This window comes from Trematomus bernacchii, unplaced genomic scaffold (assembly GCF_902827165.1).
Source record: "Trematomus bernacchii unplaced genomic scaffold, fTreBer1.1, whole genome shotgun sequence".
Classification (NCBI taxonomy): Eukaryota; Metazoa; Chordata; class Actinopteri; order Perciformes; family Nototheniidae; genus Trematomus; species Trematomus bernacchii.
The window spans coordinates 2,710,443-2,738,432 of NW_022987792.1; the positions used below are offsets into that span (position 1 = coordinate 2,710,443).

The 27,990-nt window shown below is 40.9% G+C and overlaps 1 protein-coding gene across 2 annotated transcripts; it reads right to left on the reverse strand.

Annotated features, from left to right (window-relative positions):
• Positions 1 to 27,798, reverse strand: tnfaip8l1 (tumor necrosis factor, alpha-induced protein 8-like 1). Of its 2 annotated transcripts, XM_034149782.1 has the most exons (3): positions 27,346 to 27,798; positions 5,585 to 5,864; positions 3,006 to 3,294 (listed from the first exon to the last, which is right to left on the reverse strand). In XM_034149782.1, exons 2-3 carry the CDS (start codon positions 5,854 to 5,856, stop codon positions 3,006 to 3,008), a joined length of 561 nt encoding a protein of 186 aa, XP_034005673.1. In that variant the 5' UTR covers positions 5,857 to 5,864; positions 27,346 to 27,798. The 2 variants fall into 2 exon arrangements, with proteins under 2 accessions (XP_034005674.1, XP_034005673.1); XM_034149783.1 differs by lacking the exon at positions 27,346 to 27,798 and having other exon boundaries at positions 1 to 3,294; positions 5,585 to 5,856.
• Between the last annotated feature and the right edge of the window lie 192 nt (positions 27,799 to 27,990).

Genomic DNA, 27,990 nt, shown 5'->3' on the forward strand with positions numbered 1-27,990 from the left:
TATTGTTTTAAAAAAGTATTATATTTGGATACAATATAGAGACACAATCATATGTACATGAGTCAAAAATACAAATTCACATAATAGAAAAAAACAAAATAAGTATGCTTAGTTTGAGGGCTTAAGTAAAATATAAGAGGGGCTGCTGCTTATTTCTACTTAGTGTGTCATGGGTTTTATACCGAGGGAGATTTAACCCTGAGATGTGGAGGGAATGGAGAAAATGGCATTTAAAGACAATTCAATCAACCAGAGGGATTTACTTTTTGATTCAGTGAAAGATAAATCTAACAAATGACAATATGCTCATGTTATATAAAAGGACTAATAAGGTGAATTTGAAGTAAAAACCCCCACAACAGCCACCATCTTCATGATCACCGTTACTATAAATTATCAAGTGCATACCGTTTTCTTTTTCGTAATGTTTCTCGCATTAATATTCGTTTCTTTGGCAGGGAGAAGCTGTGGATGAAGTGAGGACGTTTAAGAAGCACAGTGCTTATTACACGGCTCCATTTCCAATTCTCTCACAGGTACGCACACAAACACACACACACACAGAATACAAAATGAGGCCGCAGAACAAAACAATCTCCCAGACAGGCTCAGTGATACAGAAAAAAAACAGAAAAAAAAGGCTATTATGTGAGATTTCAGGAGTATTCATATTCTCCGTTATGAGGAAGAACCACACTCTTTCTGTCCGTTATAAAGGGGACTTGCAGTGCGCAAACAAACACAGATCTACGTCACATTATACCACGAAGCGAGGTGGAGAGTGGCCATTATCCCGCCGCCGAGTGGGGAGTGTAATTGCAGCGTTAGAGGACAATCAGGTACTGTTTGTGTGAGCTCTAATCTCTCAACTAAAACCCCGCCTGGCCTTTTGCACGGACGCCGAGCTGCGGTCCGTCCTTTCATCCCAACGCTCCTGGGAAGCCTTTTGAGTTCAAATCTGTGAGAATTCAAACCATGGTTTTCTGGATGAACCTGAGGCAGCGACGATTCATCTATTAAACCGACACTGGGCTTCAAATCAATAGTGAGGTGAAGGAATGAGTCCCAGAACAGAATTTTAGCGCTTCTGGTTCCCACATCTGGAAGTCAATGGTTTTGTGAATGTGTTTTTAAATTAGAATCTTGAAATAGGGTCTGTGGTTAGGGTCAAGCTGAAGAGATTTTTGTTCCATGACTTAAAATACTTCAGTAAATACCCCCAATAGATAATCCGGAAACAGCGGTCGCTAACAAGTGTCTAAATGAGACGACTAAACGTCATCACGCCCAACATTAGTCATGTGATCGTGTATCGATGTAGTTCCTTTATAGTCTAACGTTAGCTTCTTACTTCAGAAATCATTCACGTGCTGTTAATATGCGGAGATTCTTCTGCTGATCAACACCTGTAAGTATCGTAAACGTTTGTTTGAGACAGATTATTTGCTGCAATAATCCAATGGAGAAACCACATTGCTTTTGTCCAGGGAACCAGGGAGATGCTACTTTCCTGGGTCGGCCTACAATAAATACCCCCGCACCTCTCTTATGATGAGTAGTTTGACTGTGATCTGTGATGAGAACGCTAGGGAAACGTTAGCGGTGGTGACACATTGTGCCGCTCCCCTTGCTGAGATTCTGACGTTTATAAACACAGTTGGGAGGTTTTTTTCACCGAGCATGATGTTAACCAAGCAGCACATTCAAAAACACACGCACACAGCGTAGTCAAATTCCTCCAGTTCCTCTTCGACCTGAATACTTCATCTTTGGGAAACGCTGGGTTTTATCCGACACAAAAGGCCTCTGCAGAGTTCAGTGCATGTTGCTGGAAAACGTACGATTACTAAAACGGTTTCACATGGTTTCATTTTTGCGGGAAAGTACAGTACAGCGCTTATTTGGGATTGAGTGTAACACAAAAAAATCTTTATATCCTCCGGTATTCAGAAAAAAGATGTGAATTCACTTGCTTTCTTCTCCTGGTGCCCCCAAAAACCTTTTGGTCCATTAAAAAGCTCCTCGAGACTGAAGGCCTGTGCCTGGATTCTGTTCCTTTAAGCAAGAGATCAAGCCCTTAAAATGTGTGTTTATAAAAAGTCACAGCTGTCAAGGCTCCTATCCCTGAATATACTGATAAGAGCACGAAGTTTTACATTCATAAAAGAGAAAAAACAGTGACAAAAAGTCCATCTGGAGAAAAATAAACTTTGAAATAACTAGCCGAGATATTTTCAGTGTTACGGATGAAAGGCACACGCATGCAAAACGATTGTCACCTTAAAAAAAACAAAATATATCTTGCATATTGGACGTAAAAGGTGCCCGTTGAGGAGCAACACTACTTTAGACATTTAGAAAAGATGGGAATTCACTTGCTTTCTTCCCCTGGTGCCTCCAAAAAAACATTGTGGTCCATTAAAAGCTGCAAGTGACTGAAGGCCTGTGCCTGGATTCTGTAAAAAAGCATCTCTTAACAGTGACAAAAAGTCCGTCTGAAGAGGAAGAAACTTTGGAATAACTAGCAGACATCATTTCAGTGTTACGGAGGAAAGGCAAACACATGCAAAATGATTGTGACCTTTAAAAAACTAAAGGAAATCTTGCATATTGGATGTAAAAGGTGCCCGTTGAGGAGCCTGTTGGAGGTCAGCATTTAGATGGAAAGAACCAAAAAACATCACCCGTCTCCTGTTGCTCGCAAAATACATCTTGGTCCATTAAAAGCTCCTCGTGACTGAAGGCCTGTGCCTCAATTCTGTCCCTTTAAGTAACGGATCAAACCCTTAAATCTATTTTCATAAAAGGCACAGTTGCCATGGCTCTTATCCCTGAATATACTGATAAGAGTTGAAAAGTTCTTCTTGGAATAACTAGCCGAGATATTGTCAGTGTTATGGATGAAAGGCACACACATGCAACACGATTGTCACCTTTAAAAATAACAAAAAATAAATCTTGCACATTGGGAGGTAAAAGATGCCCGTTGAGGAGCCAAACGGAGGTCAAAGGTTCCCCTCGTCCAGCATCTTGTTGACCCCGTTGCAGATCCTCTGCAGGTGTCCACGGTAAACCTCCGACGGGCCGTACAGATTGGCCAGGAAGTCGCAGTCGGCGAAGTGATTGAAGACGTGGTTGACCCGCGAGTGGCTCTTGGCCGTCAGGTGGCGTTTGATGGCCTGGTGCAGCAGCTCGCGGCAATCATTCAGAATGGCGCTCATTACGCGGCGGTCAAAGGTGAACTCGATCTGGTGGAAACTGACCGCCGTCATGGCCAGAGTGTGGACCTTCTTCCTGAGAGACGAGAAGAGAGAGAGAGGGGCTGTCAGGGCAGCAGAGGGAGGTAAAAATAGAAACTGCTGCCGAGTGATTTCTCTACTGAAAAGTTAGAAAACTCCCCTCTCTGTCGGCTGTAGTGTTGTCCCCCCCCCATGCTAATATAATCTCCGTACTGTGCACTTCAGCCTCGCATGCCTCCGAGCTGAGTAAGACTATTTTAGTGGGACAAATATTAAGTGATGTAAAAAGTCAATTTCATTTGCTTCCATCAGCAGGACACAGAACTTGAACCTCAGTTCTTCTGAAGGTTCTCAACCAGGGACACTTGATTGTTGTTTTATACTGTTTTGAATACAGTATACAGTGTTTCCCACAGAATTTGTGTTAACCTATTCGGGTGGCCCACGCATCCACCCCCCCCTCAAATTAGAAAATACATGCGAGTTCATGGCTACTGTAGACAACGTTCTTGTTGCTCTGTGCTGCGTTGTTAATGAGTGAGACACACCGGAGTTGAGGATCTGTGGGGTTTATTCTCCCAAAAATATAATTTACAATTTAGCAGACGCCTTATTCCAAAGCGACTTACAATGACCAATCACAGGGACATTCTCCCTGGAGTAACTGAGGGCTAAGTGCCTTACTCAAGGGCACACTAGTAGTGGTGTTCCAGGCGGGATTTGAACTCGCAACCTTCCGATCATCAGCCCACCTCACTATCCAAAAAATAAAAATCAATGTATGGGAAACACTGGTATATATATACACCGCCTACTTAGCAACCTTTTACTTGAAAATAGATCATGCAATAAGGCAGGTCTGCTTAGTTTTTGGGATGAATGGGTTACATATATGTGTTTTTTTAATGTTTTAAATTGCTTTTTTCTTCGATAATTAGGTTGTTTTAATGCCAGGACTCACCTTCCTATATACTTACTGCGATAGTCAGCGATACGGCTGTTACACGATGTTCAGGCATACACAGATAACACTAATGGCTTATTCTATTCGAATGCTAATAAAGCTTGTTTGGTTCAATTCTGTGTATTAGCAGCAGTGCCCACGCCTCTTCATTTGTAAAATACGAAAGGGGATTTAAAGTTTTTCCTTTACAAGGGCATTGATTCTGCTTCCTAGGCCTAGTGTACCCTGAGATGCTAGTAATTGATTTAAAGAAATAAAAACAACCCCCGATCTACTTTTGTTTTCCCTTGGTGTGAAGAATTATGATTTGTTCGGGCAGCACTTTCTCCTAAAATAAGGTGTGGAGATGTGCGAGACTACTCTCAAGGTTTACCATCTTCTGAAACACATTATATTTGTGTAATTTAAATATATTAGGATGTGATAAAAGCTCTTGATTCTAACATTTTGGGAAATACAAGTTGATTAATACTTCCTCATGTCTGGAGATTAATAACAGGCTATCTAGAGAATTGTTCAGGCCTATAACCTCTAACCTTAAAATGTTATTTTATGTATTGTGTACAGATGAAACAAAGCAGATAAGCATCAGTGATGGTACGAGTATTTCTTAACTTTGTCAGAGCAATGCCAGCTGTTGCTTTCTATTTTATGCTAAGCTAAAGTATGCTAATCGCTTCCTGTCTCTTACTCTGCACTCAACGCACTGACATGAAAGTGGTGTCTGTCACTACCCGATCTGCCCCCCTGCCCGATCTGCACTGCGCATGTGCGAGATGGTCCGCCATATTTGACAACTACATACGGCAACTCTAATAGGACACTTGACACAGTGGCGTTTGGCAAAGCAGAAAAAGAACACTCAAAAAAACCCGACAATATTAATCTGAACGAGAGAGATGAGTTATTGTTATTACAACGTGACTTCACTATTATTTAACAACTCTTCTATTGGGTTAAGTACATTGTCAGAATAAGTGAGAAATGGATTTAACTTCTGTTAGACAGCTATCATACATACTGAAGAAAAATTGACTGTGAATGTATGCAATATGTATGGCATTCATAATTTATATCTAATTACATTAACTGTGAATGTCCTTCATTTTATTTCAAATAAAATAACAAAATATTTTTGTATAGATATTTCAGACGTTTATGACTCGCGCATGGACGATGCAAATCGGGCAGCCGTCTAGACGTCAAATGTCCTATTAGAGTTGCCGTATGGAGTTGTCCAATATGGCGGACCATCTCGCACATGCGCAGTGCAGATCGGGCAGGGGGGCAGATCGGGTAGTGACAGTGTCAATTTCTCAACAAAAAAAAACGGCATTTCCCAAAACATCAAACTACTCCTTTCCTTCATCTTGCTTCCTACCTGAAGTTCTCCACCAGGATGAGCTCCTCTCCGTTGAACTGGTTGTTCCTGTAGAGAACTCCCAGCTTCACCACCATCTTGATCAGGTTCTTAATGATCTTCTGGGACTCTTTGCGGTTGCGCGTGAACTCCTTGGTGACGCGGTACAGCTCGTCCAGCACCTCGCTGCTGGTGTCGTCGATGAACAGGTTGGCCATGCTCTTGGTGGACATCTTGCTCATCAGCTTCTTCTGCGCCTGCAGCGCTAAGCTCTTGGTGCTGAAGGAGTCCATGGTGAAGACTGGGGGGGGAGGAGAGAGAGAGGATGGTAAACTCATTGGTTATGCATGTAATGAGTGGACACGTTTCCTTTCTTTACGAATGCCATTTTTACTTGTCTGTTTATTCGTCTTTAAAGGTCCCCTATTATACTGTTTTTACATCAATATATTATAGGTCTCAGATATACACAAAACATGTCTCTGAAATGTTTGGCTCCAAATACCAAACAGATCATTGCAGCATTACCCATAATCCCCTCTGTTTCAGCCCTGTTTCAAAAGTGCTGATTCTTGACTTGACTTTAGATGAAAATAAGGAGCCCCTCCCCACGCCCCTCTGAGAGATATATCAATGGTGCTCTAGGAGGAGATTCAGGTGATAAGGGGGGGGGGGGGGGGGTGGTTACCTTGGTTGGTGATTGGCTAATGGTTACACAAGCCAACACATCGTTATGACATCATAAAGTGGCCAAAATCTGATCAGCTTATTTTCAGACAGGTTTTTATAGAAATGGATCAGGACAAAAAGAGAGAGAATCTTTGTTCCTGAAACTTTCAGAGTCTCTTTACACAGAGGGGACACATGGTGATGTAGAAGAGACATGAAGAAGAGGGGACACATGTTGATGTAGAAGAGACATGAAGAAGAGGGGACACATGTTGATGAAGAAGAGACATGGAGAAGAGGGGACACATGGTGATGTAGAAGAGACATGAAGAAGTGGATTTTTCATAATAGGTGACCTTTAACATATGCACAGCAACCCAAAACTATCAGTACATTAACCGGACGCCTGCATGTTGTGTGACTAAAGCATGTTCGTCCATTTCCAGAACTATAGCAAGGTAAATGAAAAATAAAGTTAGCTTTAAGCTTTAAAGGTAATGTCCTATGATTATTAACATATACTATAGGTTCTCATAGTTGTACCTTTTATGGGTCTCTATTCTGCTTTTGGGGTTTTCCCTTTCCTGTAGTGTGTTATACAGGTTTTAGTGCAAAGGCTACAATCCCTGTGTTCCCTCAAGAGGGAGTTTCTCCAGATATTGCCCTGAGTTCCAATAAAATAACAGCTCATCAGGAAAGAAAAAGGGCCAAACATAACACGCTGACAGCAAGCAATGTGTGAGGTTATTACAAATAACATCTGCACTAACACGGCTTAAACTGCAGGGCCAAGAGCTGTCCCCTTTATTAGATAATGAGCCGTGGCAGCTGTCAAATTAGTCCCAGAAACCCCTCTGGCTGGCGGCCCGCGAGGTGGTTAGAGAAGAAAGAGCCATTACAGGAGGGAAGGCAGGTAGCAGTGTGATCTGAATGCACCCGGAGAACAAAGTGTGCAGGTGTGTGAAGGTGAAGCAAACTTATTCCCAGCACGCGTGTTGCTTGATTTATGTATGATGTTATTTCCTAGAGTGTGTGAGAATGACTCAGTGAAAGTCTCCCCCTATGTTGGAGGCTCATGAATAGCGGAGGTCATACTCCACCCCCACTCTTCAATCTCTCCTCTTCAAATGAGGCAGCATCACTTCAGCCGGCGCGACTCAAAGCCTTCTGCAGGTCGCTTCTTCAGGTGTGTACACTCGGTTTTTGAAAAATAACATTAATCTATTTCCCCATACACCCCCTCTCTAACCTTCACCACTCTCAAAGGAAACCAACCTGTGAGTACACGGGAAAGCCGAGAAATATAAAATGTTTTTCAAAAACCGCAAGCATGAATGATGGCTGCATTTTGACATGGCCACCGTTTTCTAAAATATATTCCGATGCAATTATACAGATAATGAAAGCATTATTAGTTTTATCAAATAGCAACTCCATAGAATTCATTTTAATGATGTTACAACAGGTCTGCGTCTACCAATTATTGTCATTAACATTGCTAATAAAAAACCTCATACATAACCAAAAGCCAAGGCTGTCCTTTTTCTTTTTTAAATAAACATTGTCAAACTTAGATTTTCAAAGAGTTTATCAACAATTTTACGTCAAAATATAAGAAAATCTGCAAATTCTCACACGCAAAAAGATGACACAACAGATTGAATGTCATTTTTGCTTTTGAACTTATTTGGAAAATTAACTTAATGACAATCTAAATCAAAATGCTTTCAGATTTTCTGTCACTCAGCTTATCAAATAAACTGTTTCGGCTTTTGTCTGCAGAGTTTTGTAGGTGAAAACTAAACATTTAGATGCAATTGTTTGTTTGTTTCCTCATGATGATGATGATGATGATGATGATAAACAGACCTCACTCAGTCCCTACCAAGATGAACATCATTCTGATTCATCAGAGGTATTGTAGGATCCAACATCTCTTTAAATATCTTGTTTGAACCATATAAATTGCATATTTTTTCCCCATTTATATTCAGTTAATTGCCTTTTTGTGCTTCGGGTTCAGTTAATGGATTATTATTATATCTTGATAAGCACAATTTGTCCTATGTATCTATATAAGAGCACACATGCAGAGCTCAGGTGGGCTACAGGCAGAGCAGTTACATTGACTTTTTGTCAGTTAATAAGCCCTCGATATTTGATCATATCAGGCTGAAGACTTTTCTTTTTGCCGCTGCTTTTAATTGAACTATTCACATCTTAAACTGCACTGTAACTTTTAACTTTTATCCATGTATTTTTTCTTTTAATGTTTATTTTATTATCTTTCCTTTTTAATGACTGATTTTAAATGCCATTTTTAAAATGTCTTCCATTTTTGTAAAGCACTTTGAATTACCTTGTGTTGAAAGGTGCTATATAAATAAACTTGCCTTGCCTTGCCTTGCCTTGCCATATTGGCATGTATGAAAACGGTCGAGAACCAAAAGCTGGTATTGAATGCTCCATCTTTTTTATGCTCATTTTTAAAAGATTAATTAAATGTATTTGCCACTATAAGACCAAACATTTTAATTGAGGCAAGTTAACAATTTGAGAAGATTTCACTAGTTCATTCATGGGCTGCAACTAGATATTACTGTCATTATCGATTAACCTGCCAATTGTTTCCTCTTATCAGTCCATTGTTTTGCGCCTTAAATGTCAGAAACAGGTGAAAATGTCAGCGTTAGTTTCCTGGAGGTCAGGGTGACATTTAGAGAATGTCTCGACATCCGTCCAAAACACTAACACATAAAGTTTACTATGACATAAAACTGAGAAAAGCAACAAATCATCACATCAGAGAAAGGTTGGAGCTGTTGCACGTTAAACGGTTAACAGAGTATTTGCAGATTAATCACTTAATGAACTAATCTCTTCTCCTCTCGAGGCAAAACACGTTTATAAGCACAGTATTTGTATGGGATCAGCACCGGTATTGGGACATTTTTAAACAATACCCAGCCTTATTGTGCTGCAACCACAGGAAAATAATAAAGCACTTCTTGTACCTCAGGGGGATAAAATAAAAAAACAGTCAGATCTTATTTCCTTAATACCTCTCTCTGTCACCAGCATGCTCAATTCAGCCTAATAGGCGACTGTCACAGAGAGAATACAATAAACACGTTTAGGCAAAGTGTCCCATTCACATCACAATAGGGGCTTAATCTCCTCCACATGAAAGCTACCCGAAAGCTTAACTGAAAATCTGCATGATTGGCAAATTGCCTTTCCATGCGCTTTGGAATAATAATAAGAAAATCCAGTGTGAGTGCAGCAGACAGAATGAATAGTGACACATCTTGCTGGGTGACTTGTGATTCTTACTGTTGGTACTAGAAGGCAGAGTGTCTGCAGCTACAATGACTTTCACCCCCCCACTCCTCTCTTTCTCTCTGCAATGCCTCTCTAAGAATATCAATACGACTCCTTGGAGAGAGCGTCAGCAGGAAGCTTCCCCGCGAGGAGACACAAGACGAGAGAGAGAGGGGGGTGGTGTTATATATCAATCCTGAGACATGGAGGGAAAAGTAGGTGTTGAATGAGAGGTCATTTATTTACTGTCTTGTGCCAGTTTTACTCCCCCTCTCCTTTACCTTGTTCCTAGGTTGCTAAAGGGCTGGTGCAGGAAAACCTGTCTGTATGTGAACCATTTTCTTGTGTTTCCACTGCAGAGACGCTGGCTTTCGGACCCGAAAATGTGTTCAAATCTGCCCCAAACTATCTTTTTAGCCAACACCAAGAGCCAAGGTTAGGGCAAGATTAACCTGGGATAAGACAGTTTATGGCGAGGACCAGAAGACGGATAATAGTGAGAATTATGGCGGTCAAATATGCCCGTAGAAAACGGCATATCGATGAGAGCAACCCACCTGGGTACTCTCCCTCCACATCATGGCCCCGCCCCTTTTTGGGTGAAAACATTTGACTGGCAGTAAATACAGATTCTGAGTTTTTTGCTAATCAAATCAAAACATTTAGAAAACGGAGCAATTTGTATCTACAAGGAGCCCAATTACGATGGTCAGAAACAATCAAACAATGTCATTGGAAGTCATTGATTGGCGTCAATATATATAGTTAAATCAAGCAATATGGGATGGATGTCGGACAATCTGCCGCTGGACGAGTGCCAGACAGCATCCTAACACTTACACTGGGATACCCTTGGGTTTTCAGTGTGTTATATTTCAATGCAGCACCTACAATCAATACTTTGACTTTAGACATTACAAATGTCTACTCAGAAGATTGATGTTAGCATCATTAGCATCATAATGTAGCTGGGATGTTTCCCACAGAAGTACAGCATTGACCGACCGGGTCTCTTTGATCACAATCTCCGTCCTCTCTGTGGAAGGCCTGAAGACAAAGATATTTTACCATCTTTTCACCAAATAAAAGTAAATAAAATCTTAGCTTTGGATCTTTCTGTTGTTTGACGTCCAATACACGACACATCAGCTTTTAGGCATGATGAAACTATTTCCATTTGGCTGCGATTTTTTGTTTGGACCAGAAATTTCGCCAGGAGGTGACGTACAGTTGCTGGCCTCCATATTCATGCTGATGTTGCTGAGAATAGCAGTGACGTAAATGTCATGACGAGGCTCCTACAGGTCTGCTCGGTGGAAAAGCTAAATGGTTCTTAAGGTCCTTACACACCAATCTGACACCAAAGAGCACGTCCCGACAGACCCGACTGTTGCGTCGCCTCACGTCTCTGCGTCTTGGCCAACAGTCGCACTGGAACACACCGCAAAGACTTCAGCCGACGGCCAAGTAGCACGTACGCACTGCGCATGCGTGAGTGGCAATAACTCTCCTTACCAGCAGGCGGCGGTAGTGTGTATTCGTCATTCAAAAGAGGCAACAACCGGAAGGCAGACTGCGTGATACACCGAGAGAAGAAGAACAGACTGCGTGATATAAACAAACAACAAATGGCGTGTGCGTTCCATTTTCACTCTACAGCAAGAAGCTCATGGGGCTTTCGAGAGCTGGAGTTAAATGAAATCTCAGATTTGCCTTCTTAATCGTTTGTTTGGGTCCCTCACTTCCGTTTTGCTTCTCATGCACTGATTCGCTAAGCTGAACAGCCAATCAGAGTGATTTCTTTGGCCGACGGCCTTTTACCGACAGCCTACTGATTCAACATGTTGAATCGGCAGCGGAAGGTGTCGGCACGGCCGAAAAGACACGACGGGGCGGGACACACCAATCTGAGTAGGGTGACAGGACGTCATCGATGGCCAGACTCCATCGACGACGAAAATCGGCTTGGTGTGTAAGGACCTTTAAGTGTTTCGTGAGTTGAACCAACTGGAAACCAATTGGCTGCAGCACAGATCTAGAACGGTACTAATTTCAGTAGATAAGTGCTGCAGGCTTTTAATCTGGCCTTTGGCTTTTCTGATCAACCACCACCACCGGCAGCTCCCCATCGACCGCTTCTCTAACTCTAAACTTGCAGCACTTGTTATACAGACCCTGATGCAATGAGTGTGAAATGTATAACAAGGAGATAGACACTAATGATCAGAATGGAGGAGGAGGGAAAAAAACCTGAGAGCTTTATATCTGTGTGAGCTGTGATTGAAAATAATCACTTTGTCTATCTGTCAGGCTGTAAGGCTGTAATCACAGCGATGAGCCTCAGGAGGACAATAGCTTACTGCAACACTTAGAGTTAGTCTGCATCCACCTCCTCTCCAGAGTTTAGAAAAGTGCCGTAATGGCACATTAAGAAAGCTCTTTTTCAGATTGTAGGGTGATTTCGTTTTGCCCATTAAACTCCACTCTTGTCGGAGCCACTCATAACTCTGTGTGTGGCCTGTCCTCAAACAACACAAAAGTAAAGTATGTAATAGAGGGACTTCAGACACATGAATACCAACACTTTAACACTAAGGCTGGGCGATATGAAAGTAGTAGAAATGTGTTTACCGGTAAACACTCTGCAATGCAGTGTAGCAGGGATGAAGGATTTTTGTTCACGGACCTGGTAGTTAGCATCGCTGGGCTCCTTCACTAAAAGCAATGGGATTTCTCCTTTGGACTTTTGAATATTGCTCCGTGTAAAAAACACATGTTTATGATAATTAGACGTTTTGGATAATCTCCCCATATTAACACCGCATTTATTATAGTTGAAGCTTGAAATGTATTCGCCGGAAATGAAAGCTAACGTTCGGCTATAAACGATCTACACACGGTCACATGACTTCACGTCACCACCGCTAAGTCTCTTCAGCTTGTGTTAACCACAGACCTTATTTCAAGCTAACAACCAAAAGCTCATTCAAAAACATTTACTTGAGATGAGGTTTAAAATGCTAAATCATTTCAGATTTCTGACTCATTCCTGTACCCCTCTCACACGATGGCTGTTCTCACATGATGTCTTGGTTTGATTGACCTCGCCATATCTTAATTTTGTTTATTCAGGTAGCGATGAACTAAATTACAATTAAATAAAGGATATATCCAAATGTGATTAAGTACCATATGGTTCTAGTAAACCATTTGGAAAGATTTGGGCCATATTGCCCATCCTAATTTGGCACCACAGATCATCCGTGTTCCCTCACAGATGAAGAGTGATATATCAGCCCCTGGCACTCTTATCCTTTAGATGGAGGGAGATCTTCACTCCTCTCTTTCCTCCCTCTTATTTGGCCAAAACGAGAAATCTCAAGAAAGAAGGTCCTTGGGGAGAAGAAGAGCTCTGAGTGATGAAATGGTTTTCGATCAAGAAATCCTTTTTTTTGGGTGACTGTGCAGCATGAGAGTGGTTAGTGCCAGATCTAAATGGCCTGTGAAGTCTGGTGCTCAGGGACAGCCAGGCCAGCACTGACACAGCGTCTCCATAGTATTTATAGAGGTGAAATCTTAACGGATTTAAGGCTGAATCAGACATGACAGCAATGAAAACTGCTGAGTGCAAAAATACACAGCCAACGCCTCGTGCAGAAATCAAACATCTGCGCTCTGATGAGTCTGTTTTCGCTGCGGCTGAGGATGAAAAACAAAGACAGATTGCAGCAGCGTAATTACTGCAGGCGGACGAGCTACACAATCATCAGCTCGAGTAAAACAAGACATGCAGGAAAAACGCTAAGCAAACATGACTCATGGAAATGAAACTGGACCCTATACGGGGTTAGATGGATGTCTGATGGCAGTGAGGGAGTCTGGGTAATGTTCCAAGCCAGGGACGCTCACACCCTGCAGCAGGTGCAGACAGGAGGGATGGAGGTCAGAAAAAGACTGTGATTCAAGGTGGTGGAAAGAAAAACGATTTATGTAAGAGTCAAGATTCTTCTTACACTCTGAATCGATTCACAACTTCCAAAAAACTATTTCATCTCCTATATTTTCCCCCACAAACAACCCAGATATTGCTACTGATGGAAAGTAATCCTGTCAGTGTCAATGTTGTGTCAAGCTTTACTTCGTGATTTGGTGAAAAGCCACACAACATATCAGTTTTACAAGTTATAGTTTTGAAATTGGCCGATTTCTGAGAAAAAGAGGTAGCTAGCCTAACCAGTTTAAAGGGGCCGTATTCTGCTCATTTTAAGGTTCATATTAGTATTTTGTGCCTCTACTGTGACATGTCTCCATGCTTTAAAGGTCACCTATCATGCTATTTTTAGGCAATAGCATAGGTCTCAGATATATAAAAATATACAAAAAACATGTCTATGAAGTGTTTTTCTCAAAATACCAAACAGATCACCCATTCTAGCCATGCCTCATATCCCTCTGTTTCACTTCCTGTTTCAAAAGTGCTGATTTTGGGTATAAATTTATAATAAAAAAAAGGAGGGGGCTGAGCTCATGCGGGACCCGGCAGCTACTGTCTAAACTAAATACTGCCGTGATGAAACGCCATATCATGGATTATCAAGGATTATTTCTGAAACAGTATGGAGCTCAAAGGTTTTCTCTCTTGCCGGTTATACCACAAGGTGAGTTCCTTTTTATTTCCTGCTTCTTCACACACATGCTCTCCAGTACAGGTTAGCTCTGAGTGTTAGCGATGCTAATGTAAACATGCACCGCCCATATTACGTCCAAAACAGTCGGGCATTGTTTTCTGATAGGCCCGTGGGTGTAAAGCCAGCCTACATTTCAGATATTACGTCATATCGGACGCAAATCTGGATCAGCTCCGTTGTATCCCCGTTTTTAGAGATTTGGGTACGGAGGAAAAGAGAGAGGGTTTTATTTTCTGACGCTGCGAGAGTTCCCTGACACACCGGGGACACATCTTTATGTATAAAAGACATCAAAAAGTGCATTTTGCATGATAGGTCCCCTTTAATGTTAAAAAAGTTCTTTATTTTTCTCATACTGCCTGTGCTGCAGCACCTCTTTTCACCCTCTGTCTGAAACCAGAGCCCAGTCTGCTCTGATTGGTTAGCTGGCCGGCTGTTTTGATTGATCAACCAAATAGAGATGTCCCGCCCCTTAGCCTATCACATACAATGTGTTGGAGCGCTAGCCAATAGAAACGTGAGTGTTTCATAGTGATGTCACTATGTTCAGGAAGTATAAAAGGGAGTCCAATGGAGGTGTTTCAGGCAGAGAGGAGTGTGTGGGAAATCCCCTCTGGAGGGAACACAGGGATTTTAGCCTTTGCAGACCATTTACATGCACAAAAACCTATTTAACACACTGGAGGAGAGGGCCCCAAAAAGCAGAATAGAGACTGTTTAATTCATGCAACAGGCAGATTTGTTATTCTTTTCTAAAACGTGAACTTAATGTCTTGACGTCATTGAGATTTAGGTACTAAAACTAGTAAAAAGTATTTATTTGTTGAAGTTCAACATGACAAAAATATTGCCTTTTGTCCCCATGACAACACGGCACTTTGAATTGCCTTGTGTTGAAAGGTGCTATATAAATAAACTTGCCTTACTCCTACAAACTGCATCAAGCTGCACGGCTAAACACTGTTATGTCTTGTTTCTTGTAAAATAGTGGATCCTTTAATCCTGAATCCTTCATATAAAAACAACCAAAGACAGACATTTTACCAACCAATAGCACTGGTTGAACTCAATGAACTGTTTCCAACTCATCAACTATTAAGAGATCTCCAGAAGAAATAGCTTCTCTTCAAGTGGTCATAAGCCAAAACTACATTTGATTCAGCCCTTCAAATCACAGAAGAAGGTAATCACAATTTTTAAAGAGCCCAAGAGGACAACAACAAACCCAAATACATGTTACTGAACCAGCTGCAGTTTTTTAATCCATTACTGCTATATATAAAGACCGAAAAGGAGCTCTCTACAGGAAAGTACATCCACAAAATCGACAAATACTACTCAACATGAACATTTTGTTCCCTTTTGGCAGCTCATATTTAGAGTAAATCCAACATGATGTGAGCGTGGCATTGGTTTTCTAAAGGGATACAGCCTCCTCGGCATCGAATGCACTCATGTGTCCGTCAAACTGAAGCCGAGGTGTGACAGGTGAGAAGGAGCCAGAAATTGGATACACCTGTAGCTCCCGCCCCCTCAAACGCACACCATCGTGCCTCACGAGCAAGAAGAGGCCACAGCAACCGAAAATAACCAAACTCTAAAACCTGCTGCCAATCTAGACAGCTTGGTGGTGCTGATAACAGCCAGGATAAACCCAGAAAACCAATAAAAACATGTTCTATGTTTAGCCACTAAAAGTTGCTGAAAAAAGATTTGGCAGAGAACTTTCCGTGACAAGCAATTGGTTGAAGGCAGCAGAAAAGATTACTCGACTTTTATCTACTGATCATATGTCAGAAGCTTAAAGGTCCTTACCTTGGTTGGTGATTGGCTAATGGTTACACAAGCCAAAAAACATTGTGACATCACAAAGTGGCCAAAATCCAATCAGCTCATTTTCAGACCGGTTTTTATAGGTATTTGTTCCTGAAACTTTCAGAGTCTCTTTATACAGAGGGGACACATGTTTATGTATAAAAATACGAAAAAGTAGATTTTGCATAATAGGGGACCTTCAAAGGGATTCAAATTAGTGCTGCAGCTAACAACTCATTTCACTATTAAAAGGTGTTGTAGGTAATTCACTTCAGAAACACTTTTTGTTATATTCCATGGAATGCTCTTAACATCCCGATAGCAATGAATACATTAAATGCTTTGACAATAAATACATACAAATATATCATCTGTGGAAGCCGTGGCGCTGTAAAAAGCACGACCAATCATCTGAGCCGGCCTGGCTAAAATAACTGGATGGCCTACCTGCCTGTCAGCCTTCCATCTGTGCACAAACTTATCTCGTGCCCTCATTGGTCATGTGTGCGTTCGTGTGTGTTGGAGGAGGGGCTCTGTGAGGAAGTCTGAAGGAAGGGGCAGATTTTTTTCGGCTGCGTACTTTCAAATTCTAGCGCACTCGAGCTGGTTTCTCCATTCTTACCTACCCTACCTTTAATTGATAATAATCTGCATACTTTATTTTCTTTAAATGAATCATTTTATTTAACCGTCTATAAGATAGTGAAAAGCTAATATTGTAGGTTTGACTTTTTTCCCTTATTGTTTACATCTATTTTAGGCTGAAAACAGTCTGGCTATTTCCAAAAAAATTACGTAATGTTACCTCAATCAAGCTTTTAAAATTACGGGGAAAAAACAGTCTCAGCACAGCCCAACACTTCAAAATATAACACACTGAAGTTTGTTATAAATGCACTTTACTAAATGTTTACTCAAAAATCCTTAAACTTTTGACCTTCTCTTACAACTTATTTTCTTCTTATGTTGTTTATGTTTGCACCATCGTACACCAATGCAATTTCCTTATATGATTAAACGTACCGGGCAATAAACTTGATTGCGATTCTATTGTCCACAGTCTTTGGCAGAGAACTTTCCGTGACACTTCTCGTGATTGGTTGATGGCAGCAGGAAATGTCACGACTTTCATATTCTGCAGGGATGAGTGGTCACATGGACGGTTGAACACTGTGACCCTGACAGAGAGGACTCCATCAGCTGAGAAAACCTCCAGAGCTGCAGGATGGAGAAGATTACTGAACACAGCTCTGTTTGTGAGGATTTACTGCTCTGAGAAAGTAAGTTTCTGAGCAAATCACAATCATGCAATCACACAAACAACCGTATAATCTGCCCATCAGTAACCCCTTTTTACACCGCGTACTGAACATGTCAGGTCAGGGTGTTTTATACAGTGGATGGAGTCTTGCACACCCCCAGTTTTCAGAAAACAGACAGGAAGTATAGCATTGTACTGTCGAGAGGCATCTAAATATTGTGAATGCTATATTTAGAATATTTTCACAGCTTTACCTTGCAGCCCTCTAACAGGAAACTAAAGCATGCTCTCTTCAAAGCAACCAGACCCCATTGACACAAAAAGCAATTTTACCTTCGTATGATACAAGCGTGTCTGGTCTACTGCTGCCTCAAATGAGAAGCTAGTTTTATTTCTGACTTTGGTGAATCCGAACAAAGCAAAGTCACACAATAACGATCAGAAACGTGTGTGTTGTAAAGGTAAAATTACTTTTTAGTTTGTCAATGGAGTCTGTGACTTCAGTTCCCACTCATAAATCGGAATAAGAATACTTTGATAATTCCCAAGGGGAAATTAGGTTTTTTTAACAGTTGCACCAGAATAACAAAAGTACATACACATATCAAGATGAAGTACAGTGTGCAATCAAAGTCATTGTGGCCACTGTGTTACATATAAAGGGGCCTACACACCAAACTGACTCCAAAGTCCCGACGGAACACGACTGTTTGTGTCGCCGTACGTCTCCTGCGTCTTGGCCAACAGTCGCACTGGAACACACCACAAAGACTTCAGCCGACGGCCAAGTAGCACGTACGAACTGCGCATGCGTGAGTGGCAATAACTCTCCTTACCAGCAGGCGGCGGTAGTGTGTATTCGTCATTCAAAAGAGGCAACAACCGGAAGACAGACTGCGTGATACACCGAGAGAAGAAGAACAGACTGCGTGATATAAACAAACAACAAATAGCGTGTGCGTTCCATTTTCACTCTTCAGCGAGAAGCTCATGGGGCTTTCCCGAACCTGTGTCGAGAGCTGGAGTTAAATTAAATCTCAGATTTGCCTTCTTAATCGTTTGTTTGGGTCCCTCACTTCCGTTTAGCTTCTCATGCACTGATTCGCTAAGCTGAACAGCCAATCAGAGTGATTTATTTGGCCGACGGCCTTTAGCCGACAGCCTTTCGATTCAACATGTTGAATCGGCGGCGGAAGATACGACGGGGCGGGACACACCAATCTGAATAGGGCGACAGGACGCTCATCGACGGCCAGACATCTATCGACGGCCGAAATCGGCTTGGTGTGTAAGGACCTTAAAGGTGCTGTCTTAAGGTTAATTGGTGAGAATATTCTAATTAGAGCAAACACTTAAACTGATTTTGATTTCTTTCATGTGTTGCTGCTGCCCTGCTCCACAATGCTTTTGTTATTTCTGTCTGTTTTCTCCAACTTGGGGTCATGCTTATCGCCTACTGTAGTTACCACACTGAAGTACATCACACAACTCCTCTTCAAACAACCCAAACTTTCCTTTTAATTTATCCTTTTAAGCTCCAAGACACACACCATGTGACTGAGACGTCCTCCAGGGCGATGACCTTCACCATATGTCGCCCCCCCCCCTCCTCCCTCCTCCCTCCTGCTGCTTCCTGCTGCTCTCAACTGTGCAATAGAAAAAAAAATACTAAAAACTACATGAATACTATGAGTATCGCACACAGGCTCAAGTTAAGGATGCTGCTACCAACACATTTCACTATTGAATAATCTGCACTGGATTTTTTGTACATTGCATGATCCATTCATTAATATTATTCTTTTTGGGGTGTTCCCTTTCCATGTAGTGTGTTCTATAGGTTTTAGTGCATGTAAATATGTCCCTCTTTAATCAACTAATCATCTCACCTCTAAAGAGACGGACCAGTATGGAAATCCTAACAGTAACATCTGTCGTCCTATTGGAACCCTGTGAAAAGACTTCTGTTGATTCAACCGTTTGCTCAGATTTAACTGGTTACTTATTATATTTCTGTCTCCCAACTATCATTTCAACTCTAATATAAAAGACTTTCTAAACAATACAATGGGGCACTCAATCAACATGATAAGCATCTTAAAGGAAGTGTTTACTGTAGGGCTGGATTAAATGATATTTCACTGTGTACACAGTACTTTCAACGTTGTGTTTGCTTTTGCTGTTGAACTCCCACGAATAAAAGGTGGCTAAAAAAAAAAAATTTGAAGTCTACAAACATTACCATCTTTTCCAAAGCCGGTTTTGAATAAAAGCTTCACAACATTTCACAAAATAACGAGAAAACTGTGGTCCCCTTGAGGGAAAGTTTAAAAACAAAAAAAGCTTCTTGATCATAACCGAAGGCATTACGGATGTCATTAAAATGAATTGTTATCGGGAAAATCTGAAAACGTCTTTCTCCGCAGATTCTCCCCCAGCTGTATGATATAACCCGTTGCCAATTTGAGAAACAATAGACAGTCCTGGCTGTTATATAAGGAACATCCGTGCTTTGTGTTCACACACAAGGACAAGTAACCGCTCCACTGTGAGGGAAACAACAGCAGGATATCAGGATGCCGCAATTTCATCTTTCATCAACTTTTGTAGTGTTTGTCTCGCTCTTCTCTCGAGATGCTGCACACCAGTGACTGCTAATAAGAGAGGTGACTATTATATACGACAGGCGAGTGTGTCTGCATAATGGCTCTTTGTGCACACTGACATGAGAGCCATAATTACATCCGAACAGATATGTGAGACATGCATGCTTTGTAGATCTTTGCATGACGGTATATGCTGCAGTGACTTTGTAATCCTCCCACACAGTTATCATCTGTGCAGATCTGCAGAGAATTGGCCAATAAGTGCCTTTCGCTCAGACACCGGGCACCATCCTCCACTTCTTTAACAGTTTTCTCAGATCTGCCATGCGCCAGCTGAACAATTAATAATTAACACATCAGCATAATGGATGGGGGATTAATAATTCAGCCTCGCCGATTTGGACTGAAATAGACCGGAGGCTAAGGATGAGTCGGTGCAACAGGTCGGGGCAGAGATGAGGGAAAAAGGGTGAAGTGCCACAATAAAAAGGAGGCCAGTGACTGTGAGCGGATGCTGTTAATTTAGGAACATCAGTCAGTGTTACGCATGCAAAATAAGACTGGGAATACAGTCGCTGCTGCCTGAGGGCCAGCACAACACGCACACTGAAAACATTTGTTCTAGCATTACAATTCTGTTGTTTTATGGTAAGCTCAGTTGAAATAGCACACAAAAGGAAGGATTAACAAAGAATAAAGGGCAGTCCATTCACTTTCACAAGCGTTTCACTTTACATTCCACTTTACTTCAAGGATTTAGAGACCACACAATTAATCTATAATGACAACAATTGTTATTAGCTGCCCTGTTGCAAATGTACAGTCCAAAACCAACGATATCCAGGGGCTTTATTGAGCTTTTTCTGTTCCCTGTAGTGCGTTATAGGTTTTAAAACGCCTCCATTTGACTCCTTTATTTACTTCCGGAACATAGTGACATCACTGTGTAACACTCCTGCTCCTATAGAGTGCCACAGTGACGCGTCCTAAAACCCGGAAGTAAACTACTTCCGGTTCCTTCGACAAAAACCAATGCAATTTCTCCATAGGATTTTGGATCTATCAATTAGATTTATGATTCGAAAATTATAAAAGTAGGGTAGACATGTGGATATTATCCGGCTGAACAAAACGAGATCTGTCTCTTCAATGTGTGTCAACCACAGACCTTATTTCGAGCTATTTTCCAAAATCCTATGGAGAAATTGCATTGCTTTTTGTCGAACCGGAACCGGAAGTGGTAAAATGCTAACTTATGGGTTTTAGGACGCGTCACAGGACGCGTCACTGTGGCACTCTATTGGCTAGCGCTCCAACACATCGTACGTGATAGGCTAAGGGGCGGGACATCTCTAAGAGGTTGACCAATCACAACCGAGCCGGCCAGCTAACCAATCAGAGTAGACTGGGCTCTGGTTTCAGACAGAGGGTGAAAAGAGGTGCTGCAGCACAGACAGTATGAGAAAAATAAAGAGCTTTTTGAACATTAAAGCATGGAGACATGTCCCAGTAGAGACACTAAATACAAATATGAACCTGAAAAAGAGCAGATTATGTCCTCTTTAAATATGCTATAAAACAGAAAAGCAGCAAATCCATACAACTGAGAAGCTGAAACCAGGACAAGTTTGGCATATTTGCTTGAAAAATGGCTAAAACAATGATTAAATAGTCAAGATAGTTGATCATGAATCTACAAGTAAATTAAATTAAAATGTCTGTTATTTAACCTGTGTCTCAAGCTGACGTATCACTTCCACAAGTATCACTTTGAGTGCGAGGTCCAAGTTTTAATGACATATTATTTGCAGTATAATTAGCAGCACTGCACCTAATGCCAGACATAATCAAGGTGCTAACCGGTGCTTGAGCTATGAAGGATGTCTGGGCCTGTGACATTCTAATTAAGGACATAAGCGCAGGGCACATTAAGAGCCATTTTATTCACCTCAAGCCTCTAGAGAGCGTCATTTGTTAACTGGGTCAATGGAGGGGCAAAACCACAGCAGTGGTGGAAATGTACTAAGTACATTTACTCAAGTATTGTGCTTGAATGCAAATTGGAAGGACTTGTAATTTACTTGAGTATTTCCATTTTGTGCTCCATCCATCCATCCATCCATCCATCCATCTTCTCCCGCTTACCCGTGGTCGGGTCGTGGAGGTATCAGTTCCAGCAGAGAGCCCCAAACGTTCCTTTCCCTGGCCACATCAACCAGCTCTGACTGGGGGATCCCAAGGTGCTCCCAGGCCAGCAAAGAGATATAATCCCTCCACCTGGTCCTAGGTCTACCCCTTGGTCTCTTCCCAGCTGGACGTGCCTGGAACACCTCCCTAGGGAGGCGCCCAGGTGGCATCCTTACTAGGTGCCCGAACCACCTCAACTGGCTCCTTTCAACGCGAAGGAGGAGCGGTTCAACTCCGAGTCCCTCCCGGATGACTGAACTTCTCACCTTATCCCTAAGAGAGACGCCAGCCACCCTGCGGAGAAAACCCATCTCGGCCGCTTGTATCCGCAAACTCGTTCTTTCGGTCATGACCCATCCTCCATGACCATAGGTGAGGGTAGGAACGAAAATGGCCCGGTAGACTTTGCCTTCTGGCTCAGCTCCCTTTTCGTCACAACGGTGCGGTAAAGCGACTGCAGTACCACTCCCGCTGGCCCATCTCACGCTCCATTGTTCCCTCACTCGAGAACAAGACCCCCAAGATACTTGAACTCCTTCACTTGGGGTAAGGACATTTTGTGCTCCTCAAACATTATTTTGTGTTACTGCACTTCATTTATTATACTCTCATTGTTACTAGCTACTTTTTATTAGGCAGTTTTATATAAAAATTAAGAAAAATATACTTTAAAAACATTTTTTGCATAAGGAACAACTTTATTAACTATGACATGAGTTTGTTACATAAGGAGATAATTAATTAGCATCCATACATACTTAAATAATATTCCTGCTTATTTTATATAATATTTAGGGTTTTCTTCATTCATTTTTTGTTATTTTATGCATTGGCTACTTTTAATACTTTAAGTACATTTTGATATGGTTTTGGTATTACTTTTTTTTGCACTACTTTATCCTTTCAATATTACCTGCTGTTATCTGGCTTCTACTTTTATATGATAAAATATTTCTATAATGCTGCCACTCTTAACTTTAGAAAAGATGTTTTAAGTGTACAAGTTAGTCTACTACTGTTTATTTTGTTTTTATCTATACTGTCCCCTTCACTGTCGGGACGAATAAAGGATTTCTGATTTACACTTAAGTATCATTTCCAAAAGGAGAACATTTCATTTTATCAGAGTATATTTATAGTATGGTTTTATCCCTTTTAATTTAGTAAAGAATCTGAATACTTCTTCCACCACTGACCAGCAGGAATGGAAATCATTCAGCGCAAACAGAAAGCACTTTACTTTGTGACTAATAAATGACCCCGGTCTAATCTCGAATGATTAGCAGAAAGGTCCGTGTCTCATTTTCAAACAATGCCGTGATGTTTGCAGGACATGCGGCTCTGCTCTTTCAGACGAGGCCACATGCTCCGAGTGTTTCGGGTTTCCAGGGAAACTGGAGGCCACCTGTTTGCTCGGCTGAACTTTGCAGCGTAGTCAAAAGCAGATCAACACCTTTCTGGTTTTGTTCGGGGAGTTACCATGGCTTCTCTCCAGTGTTTCCAGCATTACCACTGCGATTTCAAGCCTTTCATAAAACGGCATAGGGGTGGGAAGTATGGCAACCTGACTATTGTCTTGTTCTAGAAAGACACTGGGAGGCGGGGATCTACAGTTACACTGAAATATACATAGAGCAGGCTCACTAAATCCTGCCATTGACGGGCAATTATCGTATATCATTATTATTATTTCTTGTCTTGCAGAAACACAATGCACTGAAACAATAATGAAGCTGTTGTGAAGCACAAAGCTATGATTAATGATGAAAAGCTAATATTCATTAAAACCAGTCAAGGATGAAATCTAAAAACAAAAAGGACTTTTATTGTAATTCTATATTTCCATGCCAATGGACATCAAATGGATTATTTTAGGGCTAACGATTATAGTCATCAATTATCATATGAATGAGCTGACTCATCTTTTATACAACAAAATGGCAAAAAATAGTTTTAAAATAGGAAGACTAAAACCCAAATATATTCTACATACAATGAAGATATTGGTTCTTTTCAAAGGGGCCTCATGCCAAACAGGTCATTTAACTGCTGGTTAATGCTGCTTTCAGCCAATCAAATATGGAGATATTCAGCTTTTCCCTGTTTGATATTACAATACAGTGAATATTTGGGTTTTTTTGACTGCCAAAAAACGCATTTAAAAGACATTACCTTGGACTATAGGAAATTTGGATGAACATTTTTAACAATTTCCGATCATTATATAGTCCAAACAATTATGTATAATGAAATTAATCAGTATTTGTTACCATATTGCCGATTTACTGTTTACCAAATCCCAAAGATATTCACATACCTTTGATAAATACAGTTAAGTGGCTGAAACTAGTCAAAGTTTGGCATTTTGCTTGAAAAATGGCTGAAACAAGTTGATCGAAAATCAAAATAGTCGCTGCTTAATACATTCATGGATTCAAAAAAAGTTAAATGGCATTTAATCTGTGTCTTAAGGAACATTGGCTGATATAATTTAATACAGAAGTAGTTGAAATAAAATCCTGCAGTTTTTCAGTTTCAATGCATTTTTCAGCTCAATGGTTGTCAGCAATGCTTCCAACAACACAGACACAAAGACGCCTTGGCAACTTGAACAGAGACGGTTAAGAATCACCATATCGCTTCACCACTGATACACTCACAGGGAGAGGCAGTGAGTCCTGATCCAAGGCTGTAATTCATCCGACATGTGTGTGGAGGCAGTGCATGATAATGTGGGTCGTTACCTGCCAGAGCCCCGCTGCACACTGAAGCCATTCATCCTCACTCAAAGCTTTACAACGTAAACACAGCAACGTGTTACAAAACATATCAGTGTTTGCAAAACACATGTCTTCAGTCTCAGTCTGGAAACTCAGACACTGGAGCCACATACAAGCTTAATAGGCGTTTAAACTAGCAGGGAGGAAAGTCTAGTCAGTTTAGTTTTTAGAAGTACTTTATTTCTTAAGAAATGGTAAGTTGTGAACTTCAACATGGATGTTAAACATACTATCATTGCATCATTATATGTTCCATGTATGGTGCTCTTGAAAAAGTGTTGTCTTTTATCCAATTACTGCAAAAGATGGAGATCATATATATTGAGGCTATTATATAAGGTAGGAATAAGTATGCAAACTACAATTTTAAATATTTTTTCTTATAAGATTCAGCAAAGATGGTGGAAAGTCCAGCAAAAGGTCTGACATTGAGATGCTATCAATGAAAGATTTCCAAACATTGCTTTCACATGACACCAAATATGGTTAACTATTCTGCAATGTTTTTCATGACTATCAATAAAATATAAACCTAATAAATCCAGTTAAGCCCTGAACCTGTTTTTCAGGAAATGACATTTTCAGGAAATGACATTCCCAGAACAAATGACTATATCTTCACTTCTAAAAGGGGTAAATTAATAATATTTTTTCTCAAAGTAATGATAAACCTGTGAGTTGGATGTAGAAAAGTCAGAATCAATATAGATTTTTTTTATTTTAAAGTAAATTCAGATTGAACATAGTAAAAAAATTTAAATTATAGTGTCCGTCCAAAATAAAACCATTACTTATTGTGAAAACCACCCTTGAATGATGGGATTGAAGACTAAAATCTTTAGGAATCCAAACTATAACATATAATAAGTACCCTGTATCAAGATTGATGCAAAACAAGTGACATTTGACCTTTTTAGAGAGGTTTAGCAAAAGAAAACACTTCTGGGGTCATTTGGGTGCATTTGCCATATCTCTGGAACCCCTCGGTCGATTTTGATGATTGACACCTCTTTTGAACCGTTAGAGCCAATAGAATCGAGGGGAAGTTCCTAAAATCCATCTAAACATTACCCATTGGTGAATGAGTGATGCGTAGCCAGAATGCCCAAAACCGGAAGCTGTCATACACTCTCGTAGCTATCATAGCAGCTATGAAAACTCCGTTATTGACATAAATATGATGATGGATTATCAGTAATCATTTCAAAGTGACACAGACACAACTTTTGATCAGAAACAGCAAAAGATAAGACATATTTGCCGTTTTTGCTCCGTAAAGCTACGTGGTGTGTTGTCTGGGTTTGCTTCCCCTGCCGCGAGTGATGATACTTATATTTCTAGAATATGTGGAATCTCAGCTTTAATCTGATATCTTGTTTGTGCAGATCCGATAAGTAATAAGGATATTTTACCGTGAGTTCTGTGCTAAGTGCGTTAGCATTTTTTCGCTCAGGGCTAATTCAGAAGCTTGGTATTACCTTTGTGTTTCGTTTAGCTAAAAATTGTTAATATTGTCTGATAGCTGAGTTTCTTCCCGTTAAGTGGGTATGACACATTCATAGTTTGTTAAATGTTAAGAAGCCCTCAGACACTGTTTCTTCCAAGATGTTGCGTTTTGCCCAACACGGGCAAAACGGGGCATGGGGCTTAACTGGATAAGCAACTTTTACTGTGTTCCACATCCCCTTCCTGCTGATGAGATTTGGTTATATTGAACTGAGACACACTCATCCGTTACTGGAAATCAATTTTGGACAATCCATTAAGTAAAACTAAGAGCGACCTTATATGTTATATTTCTTACATCCATTGATAATGGTGCCTAATTGTAATATATTTGGGTAGCCAATAGCCTACTCATTGGCAATTCACCTAAACATAAGAAATGTGTAAAGAAAGTGAGACAAATAGTCAACCTTAAAAAAAGAAATGCCCATTACCTTGATAATCCAAAACCCATGCAAACAATATTGTGTTGTGTAATATTTCCCCTCACTACTTACATTTGGTTTCTCTTTTGGATGTCTGTGTACTGTGATAATGTGGCATAATATTTGACCAAATATATAACCAACTAATGTGGTTTGAGGCTACTTTGGATTTTCTTTCCAACAGGTTGACTAACTGACATTCTTGACCGTTACTTCCGCTAACTTCGTAGTAAAAATAAAGCCTGTCACAGAAAGATAAGTAAGCTAGCAAACAAAACGTAGTTACATGAAGCTAATATACGTTTTAAACCGTGAAAAAGTGGCTTAAAAGGACACAAATAAACATGATAACGGGCTAATAATGTGGGTGTGATTTGACCACACAGGCCTCTGATATTAGGCGACCGTTAATGTCAGTTTGAGTTTACGAGACCTTACATTTAAAACTACACGACCGTTAGTGTCAGTTTATGAGATGTTACATTTAAAACTACTCGACCGTTAAGAGGACATGATGGACTCACCTCAGCGGGACTCAGGAGAAAGGTAAGCCGACAAGAAGACACCTAAATCGGATTTAAATCTCAAGTTTTCATCCTGGCAGCGCAGGGAAAGTCACTTCATGTTTCTGTTTGTTCGCTTGTTTTTCCTCGGATAAAAAAAAGCAGCACCCTCCCGGCAGCTCCTTCTTGTTTCGAGTATCAAAGTGTGAATTATTGAAAGAGTGTTTCTTCTGCTGCACCGTGAGATCGGTTACAACTTGTAACCCGAATCCTCCTCCTCCTACTCCTTGTGAAAAAAAAAAAAAGTTTCAAACTTGAGGGCGACCTGGAAATCAACAGATTGATGTTTGCTTGGGCCAATGAAGGAGCAACAAGGGGGAGTGGACCAGCCCCAATCAGGCCGAAAAGAAAGGGCCATTTACAGCCAGGACGTTCCCTGCCCCCATCTGGGTTTCCAGTAATTATCCCAGTCCCCCAGACCCAAGGCTGAGAAGTTCCCAGAGGAAATGGTGCTCAGGGAACAATGAGCAGGAACTGTGGGAGCAGTTATTCTGTCATGCAATAAATGATAAACTGACTTGCTAAGGTACACAATCAGACATGACAACAGAAAAGGGTTAGCCACTTTGCACTGTTTTTCATTTCTATCATTAAATAAAACACCTG

Bases quoted from the DNA above. Each gene is read 5' to 3' on its own strand.
- tnfaip8l1 (XM_034149783.1), bottom strand. From the start codon at position 5,856: ATGGACTCCTTCAGCACCAAGAGCTTAGCGCTGCAGGCGCAGAAGAAG. The intron at 3,295-5,584 runs GTAGGAAGCAAG...CTCGTCTCTCAG, and splicing joins ATCCTGGTGGAGAACTTCAG to GAAGAAGGTCCACACTCTGG.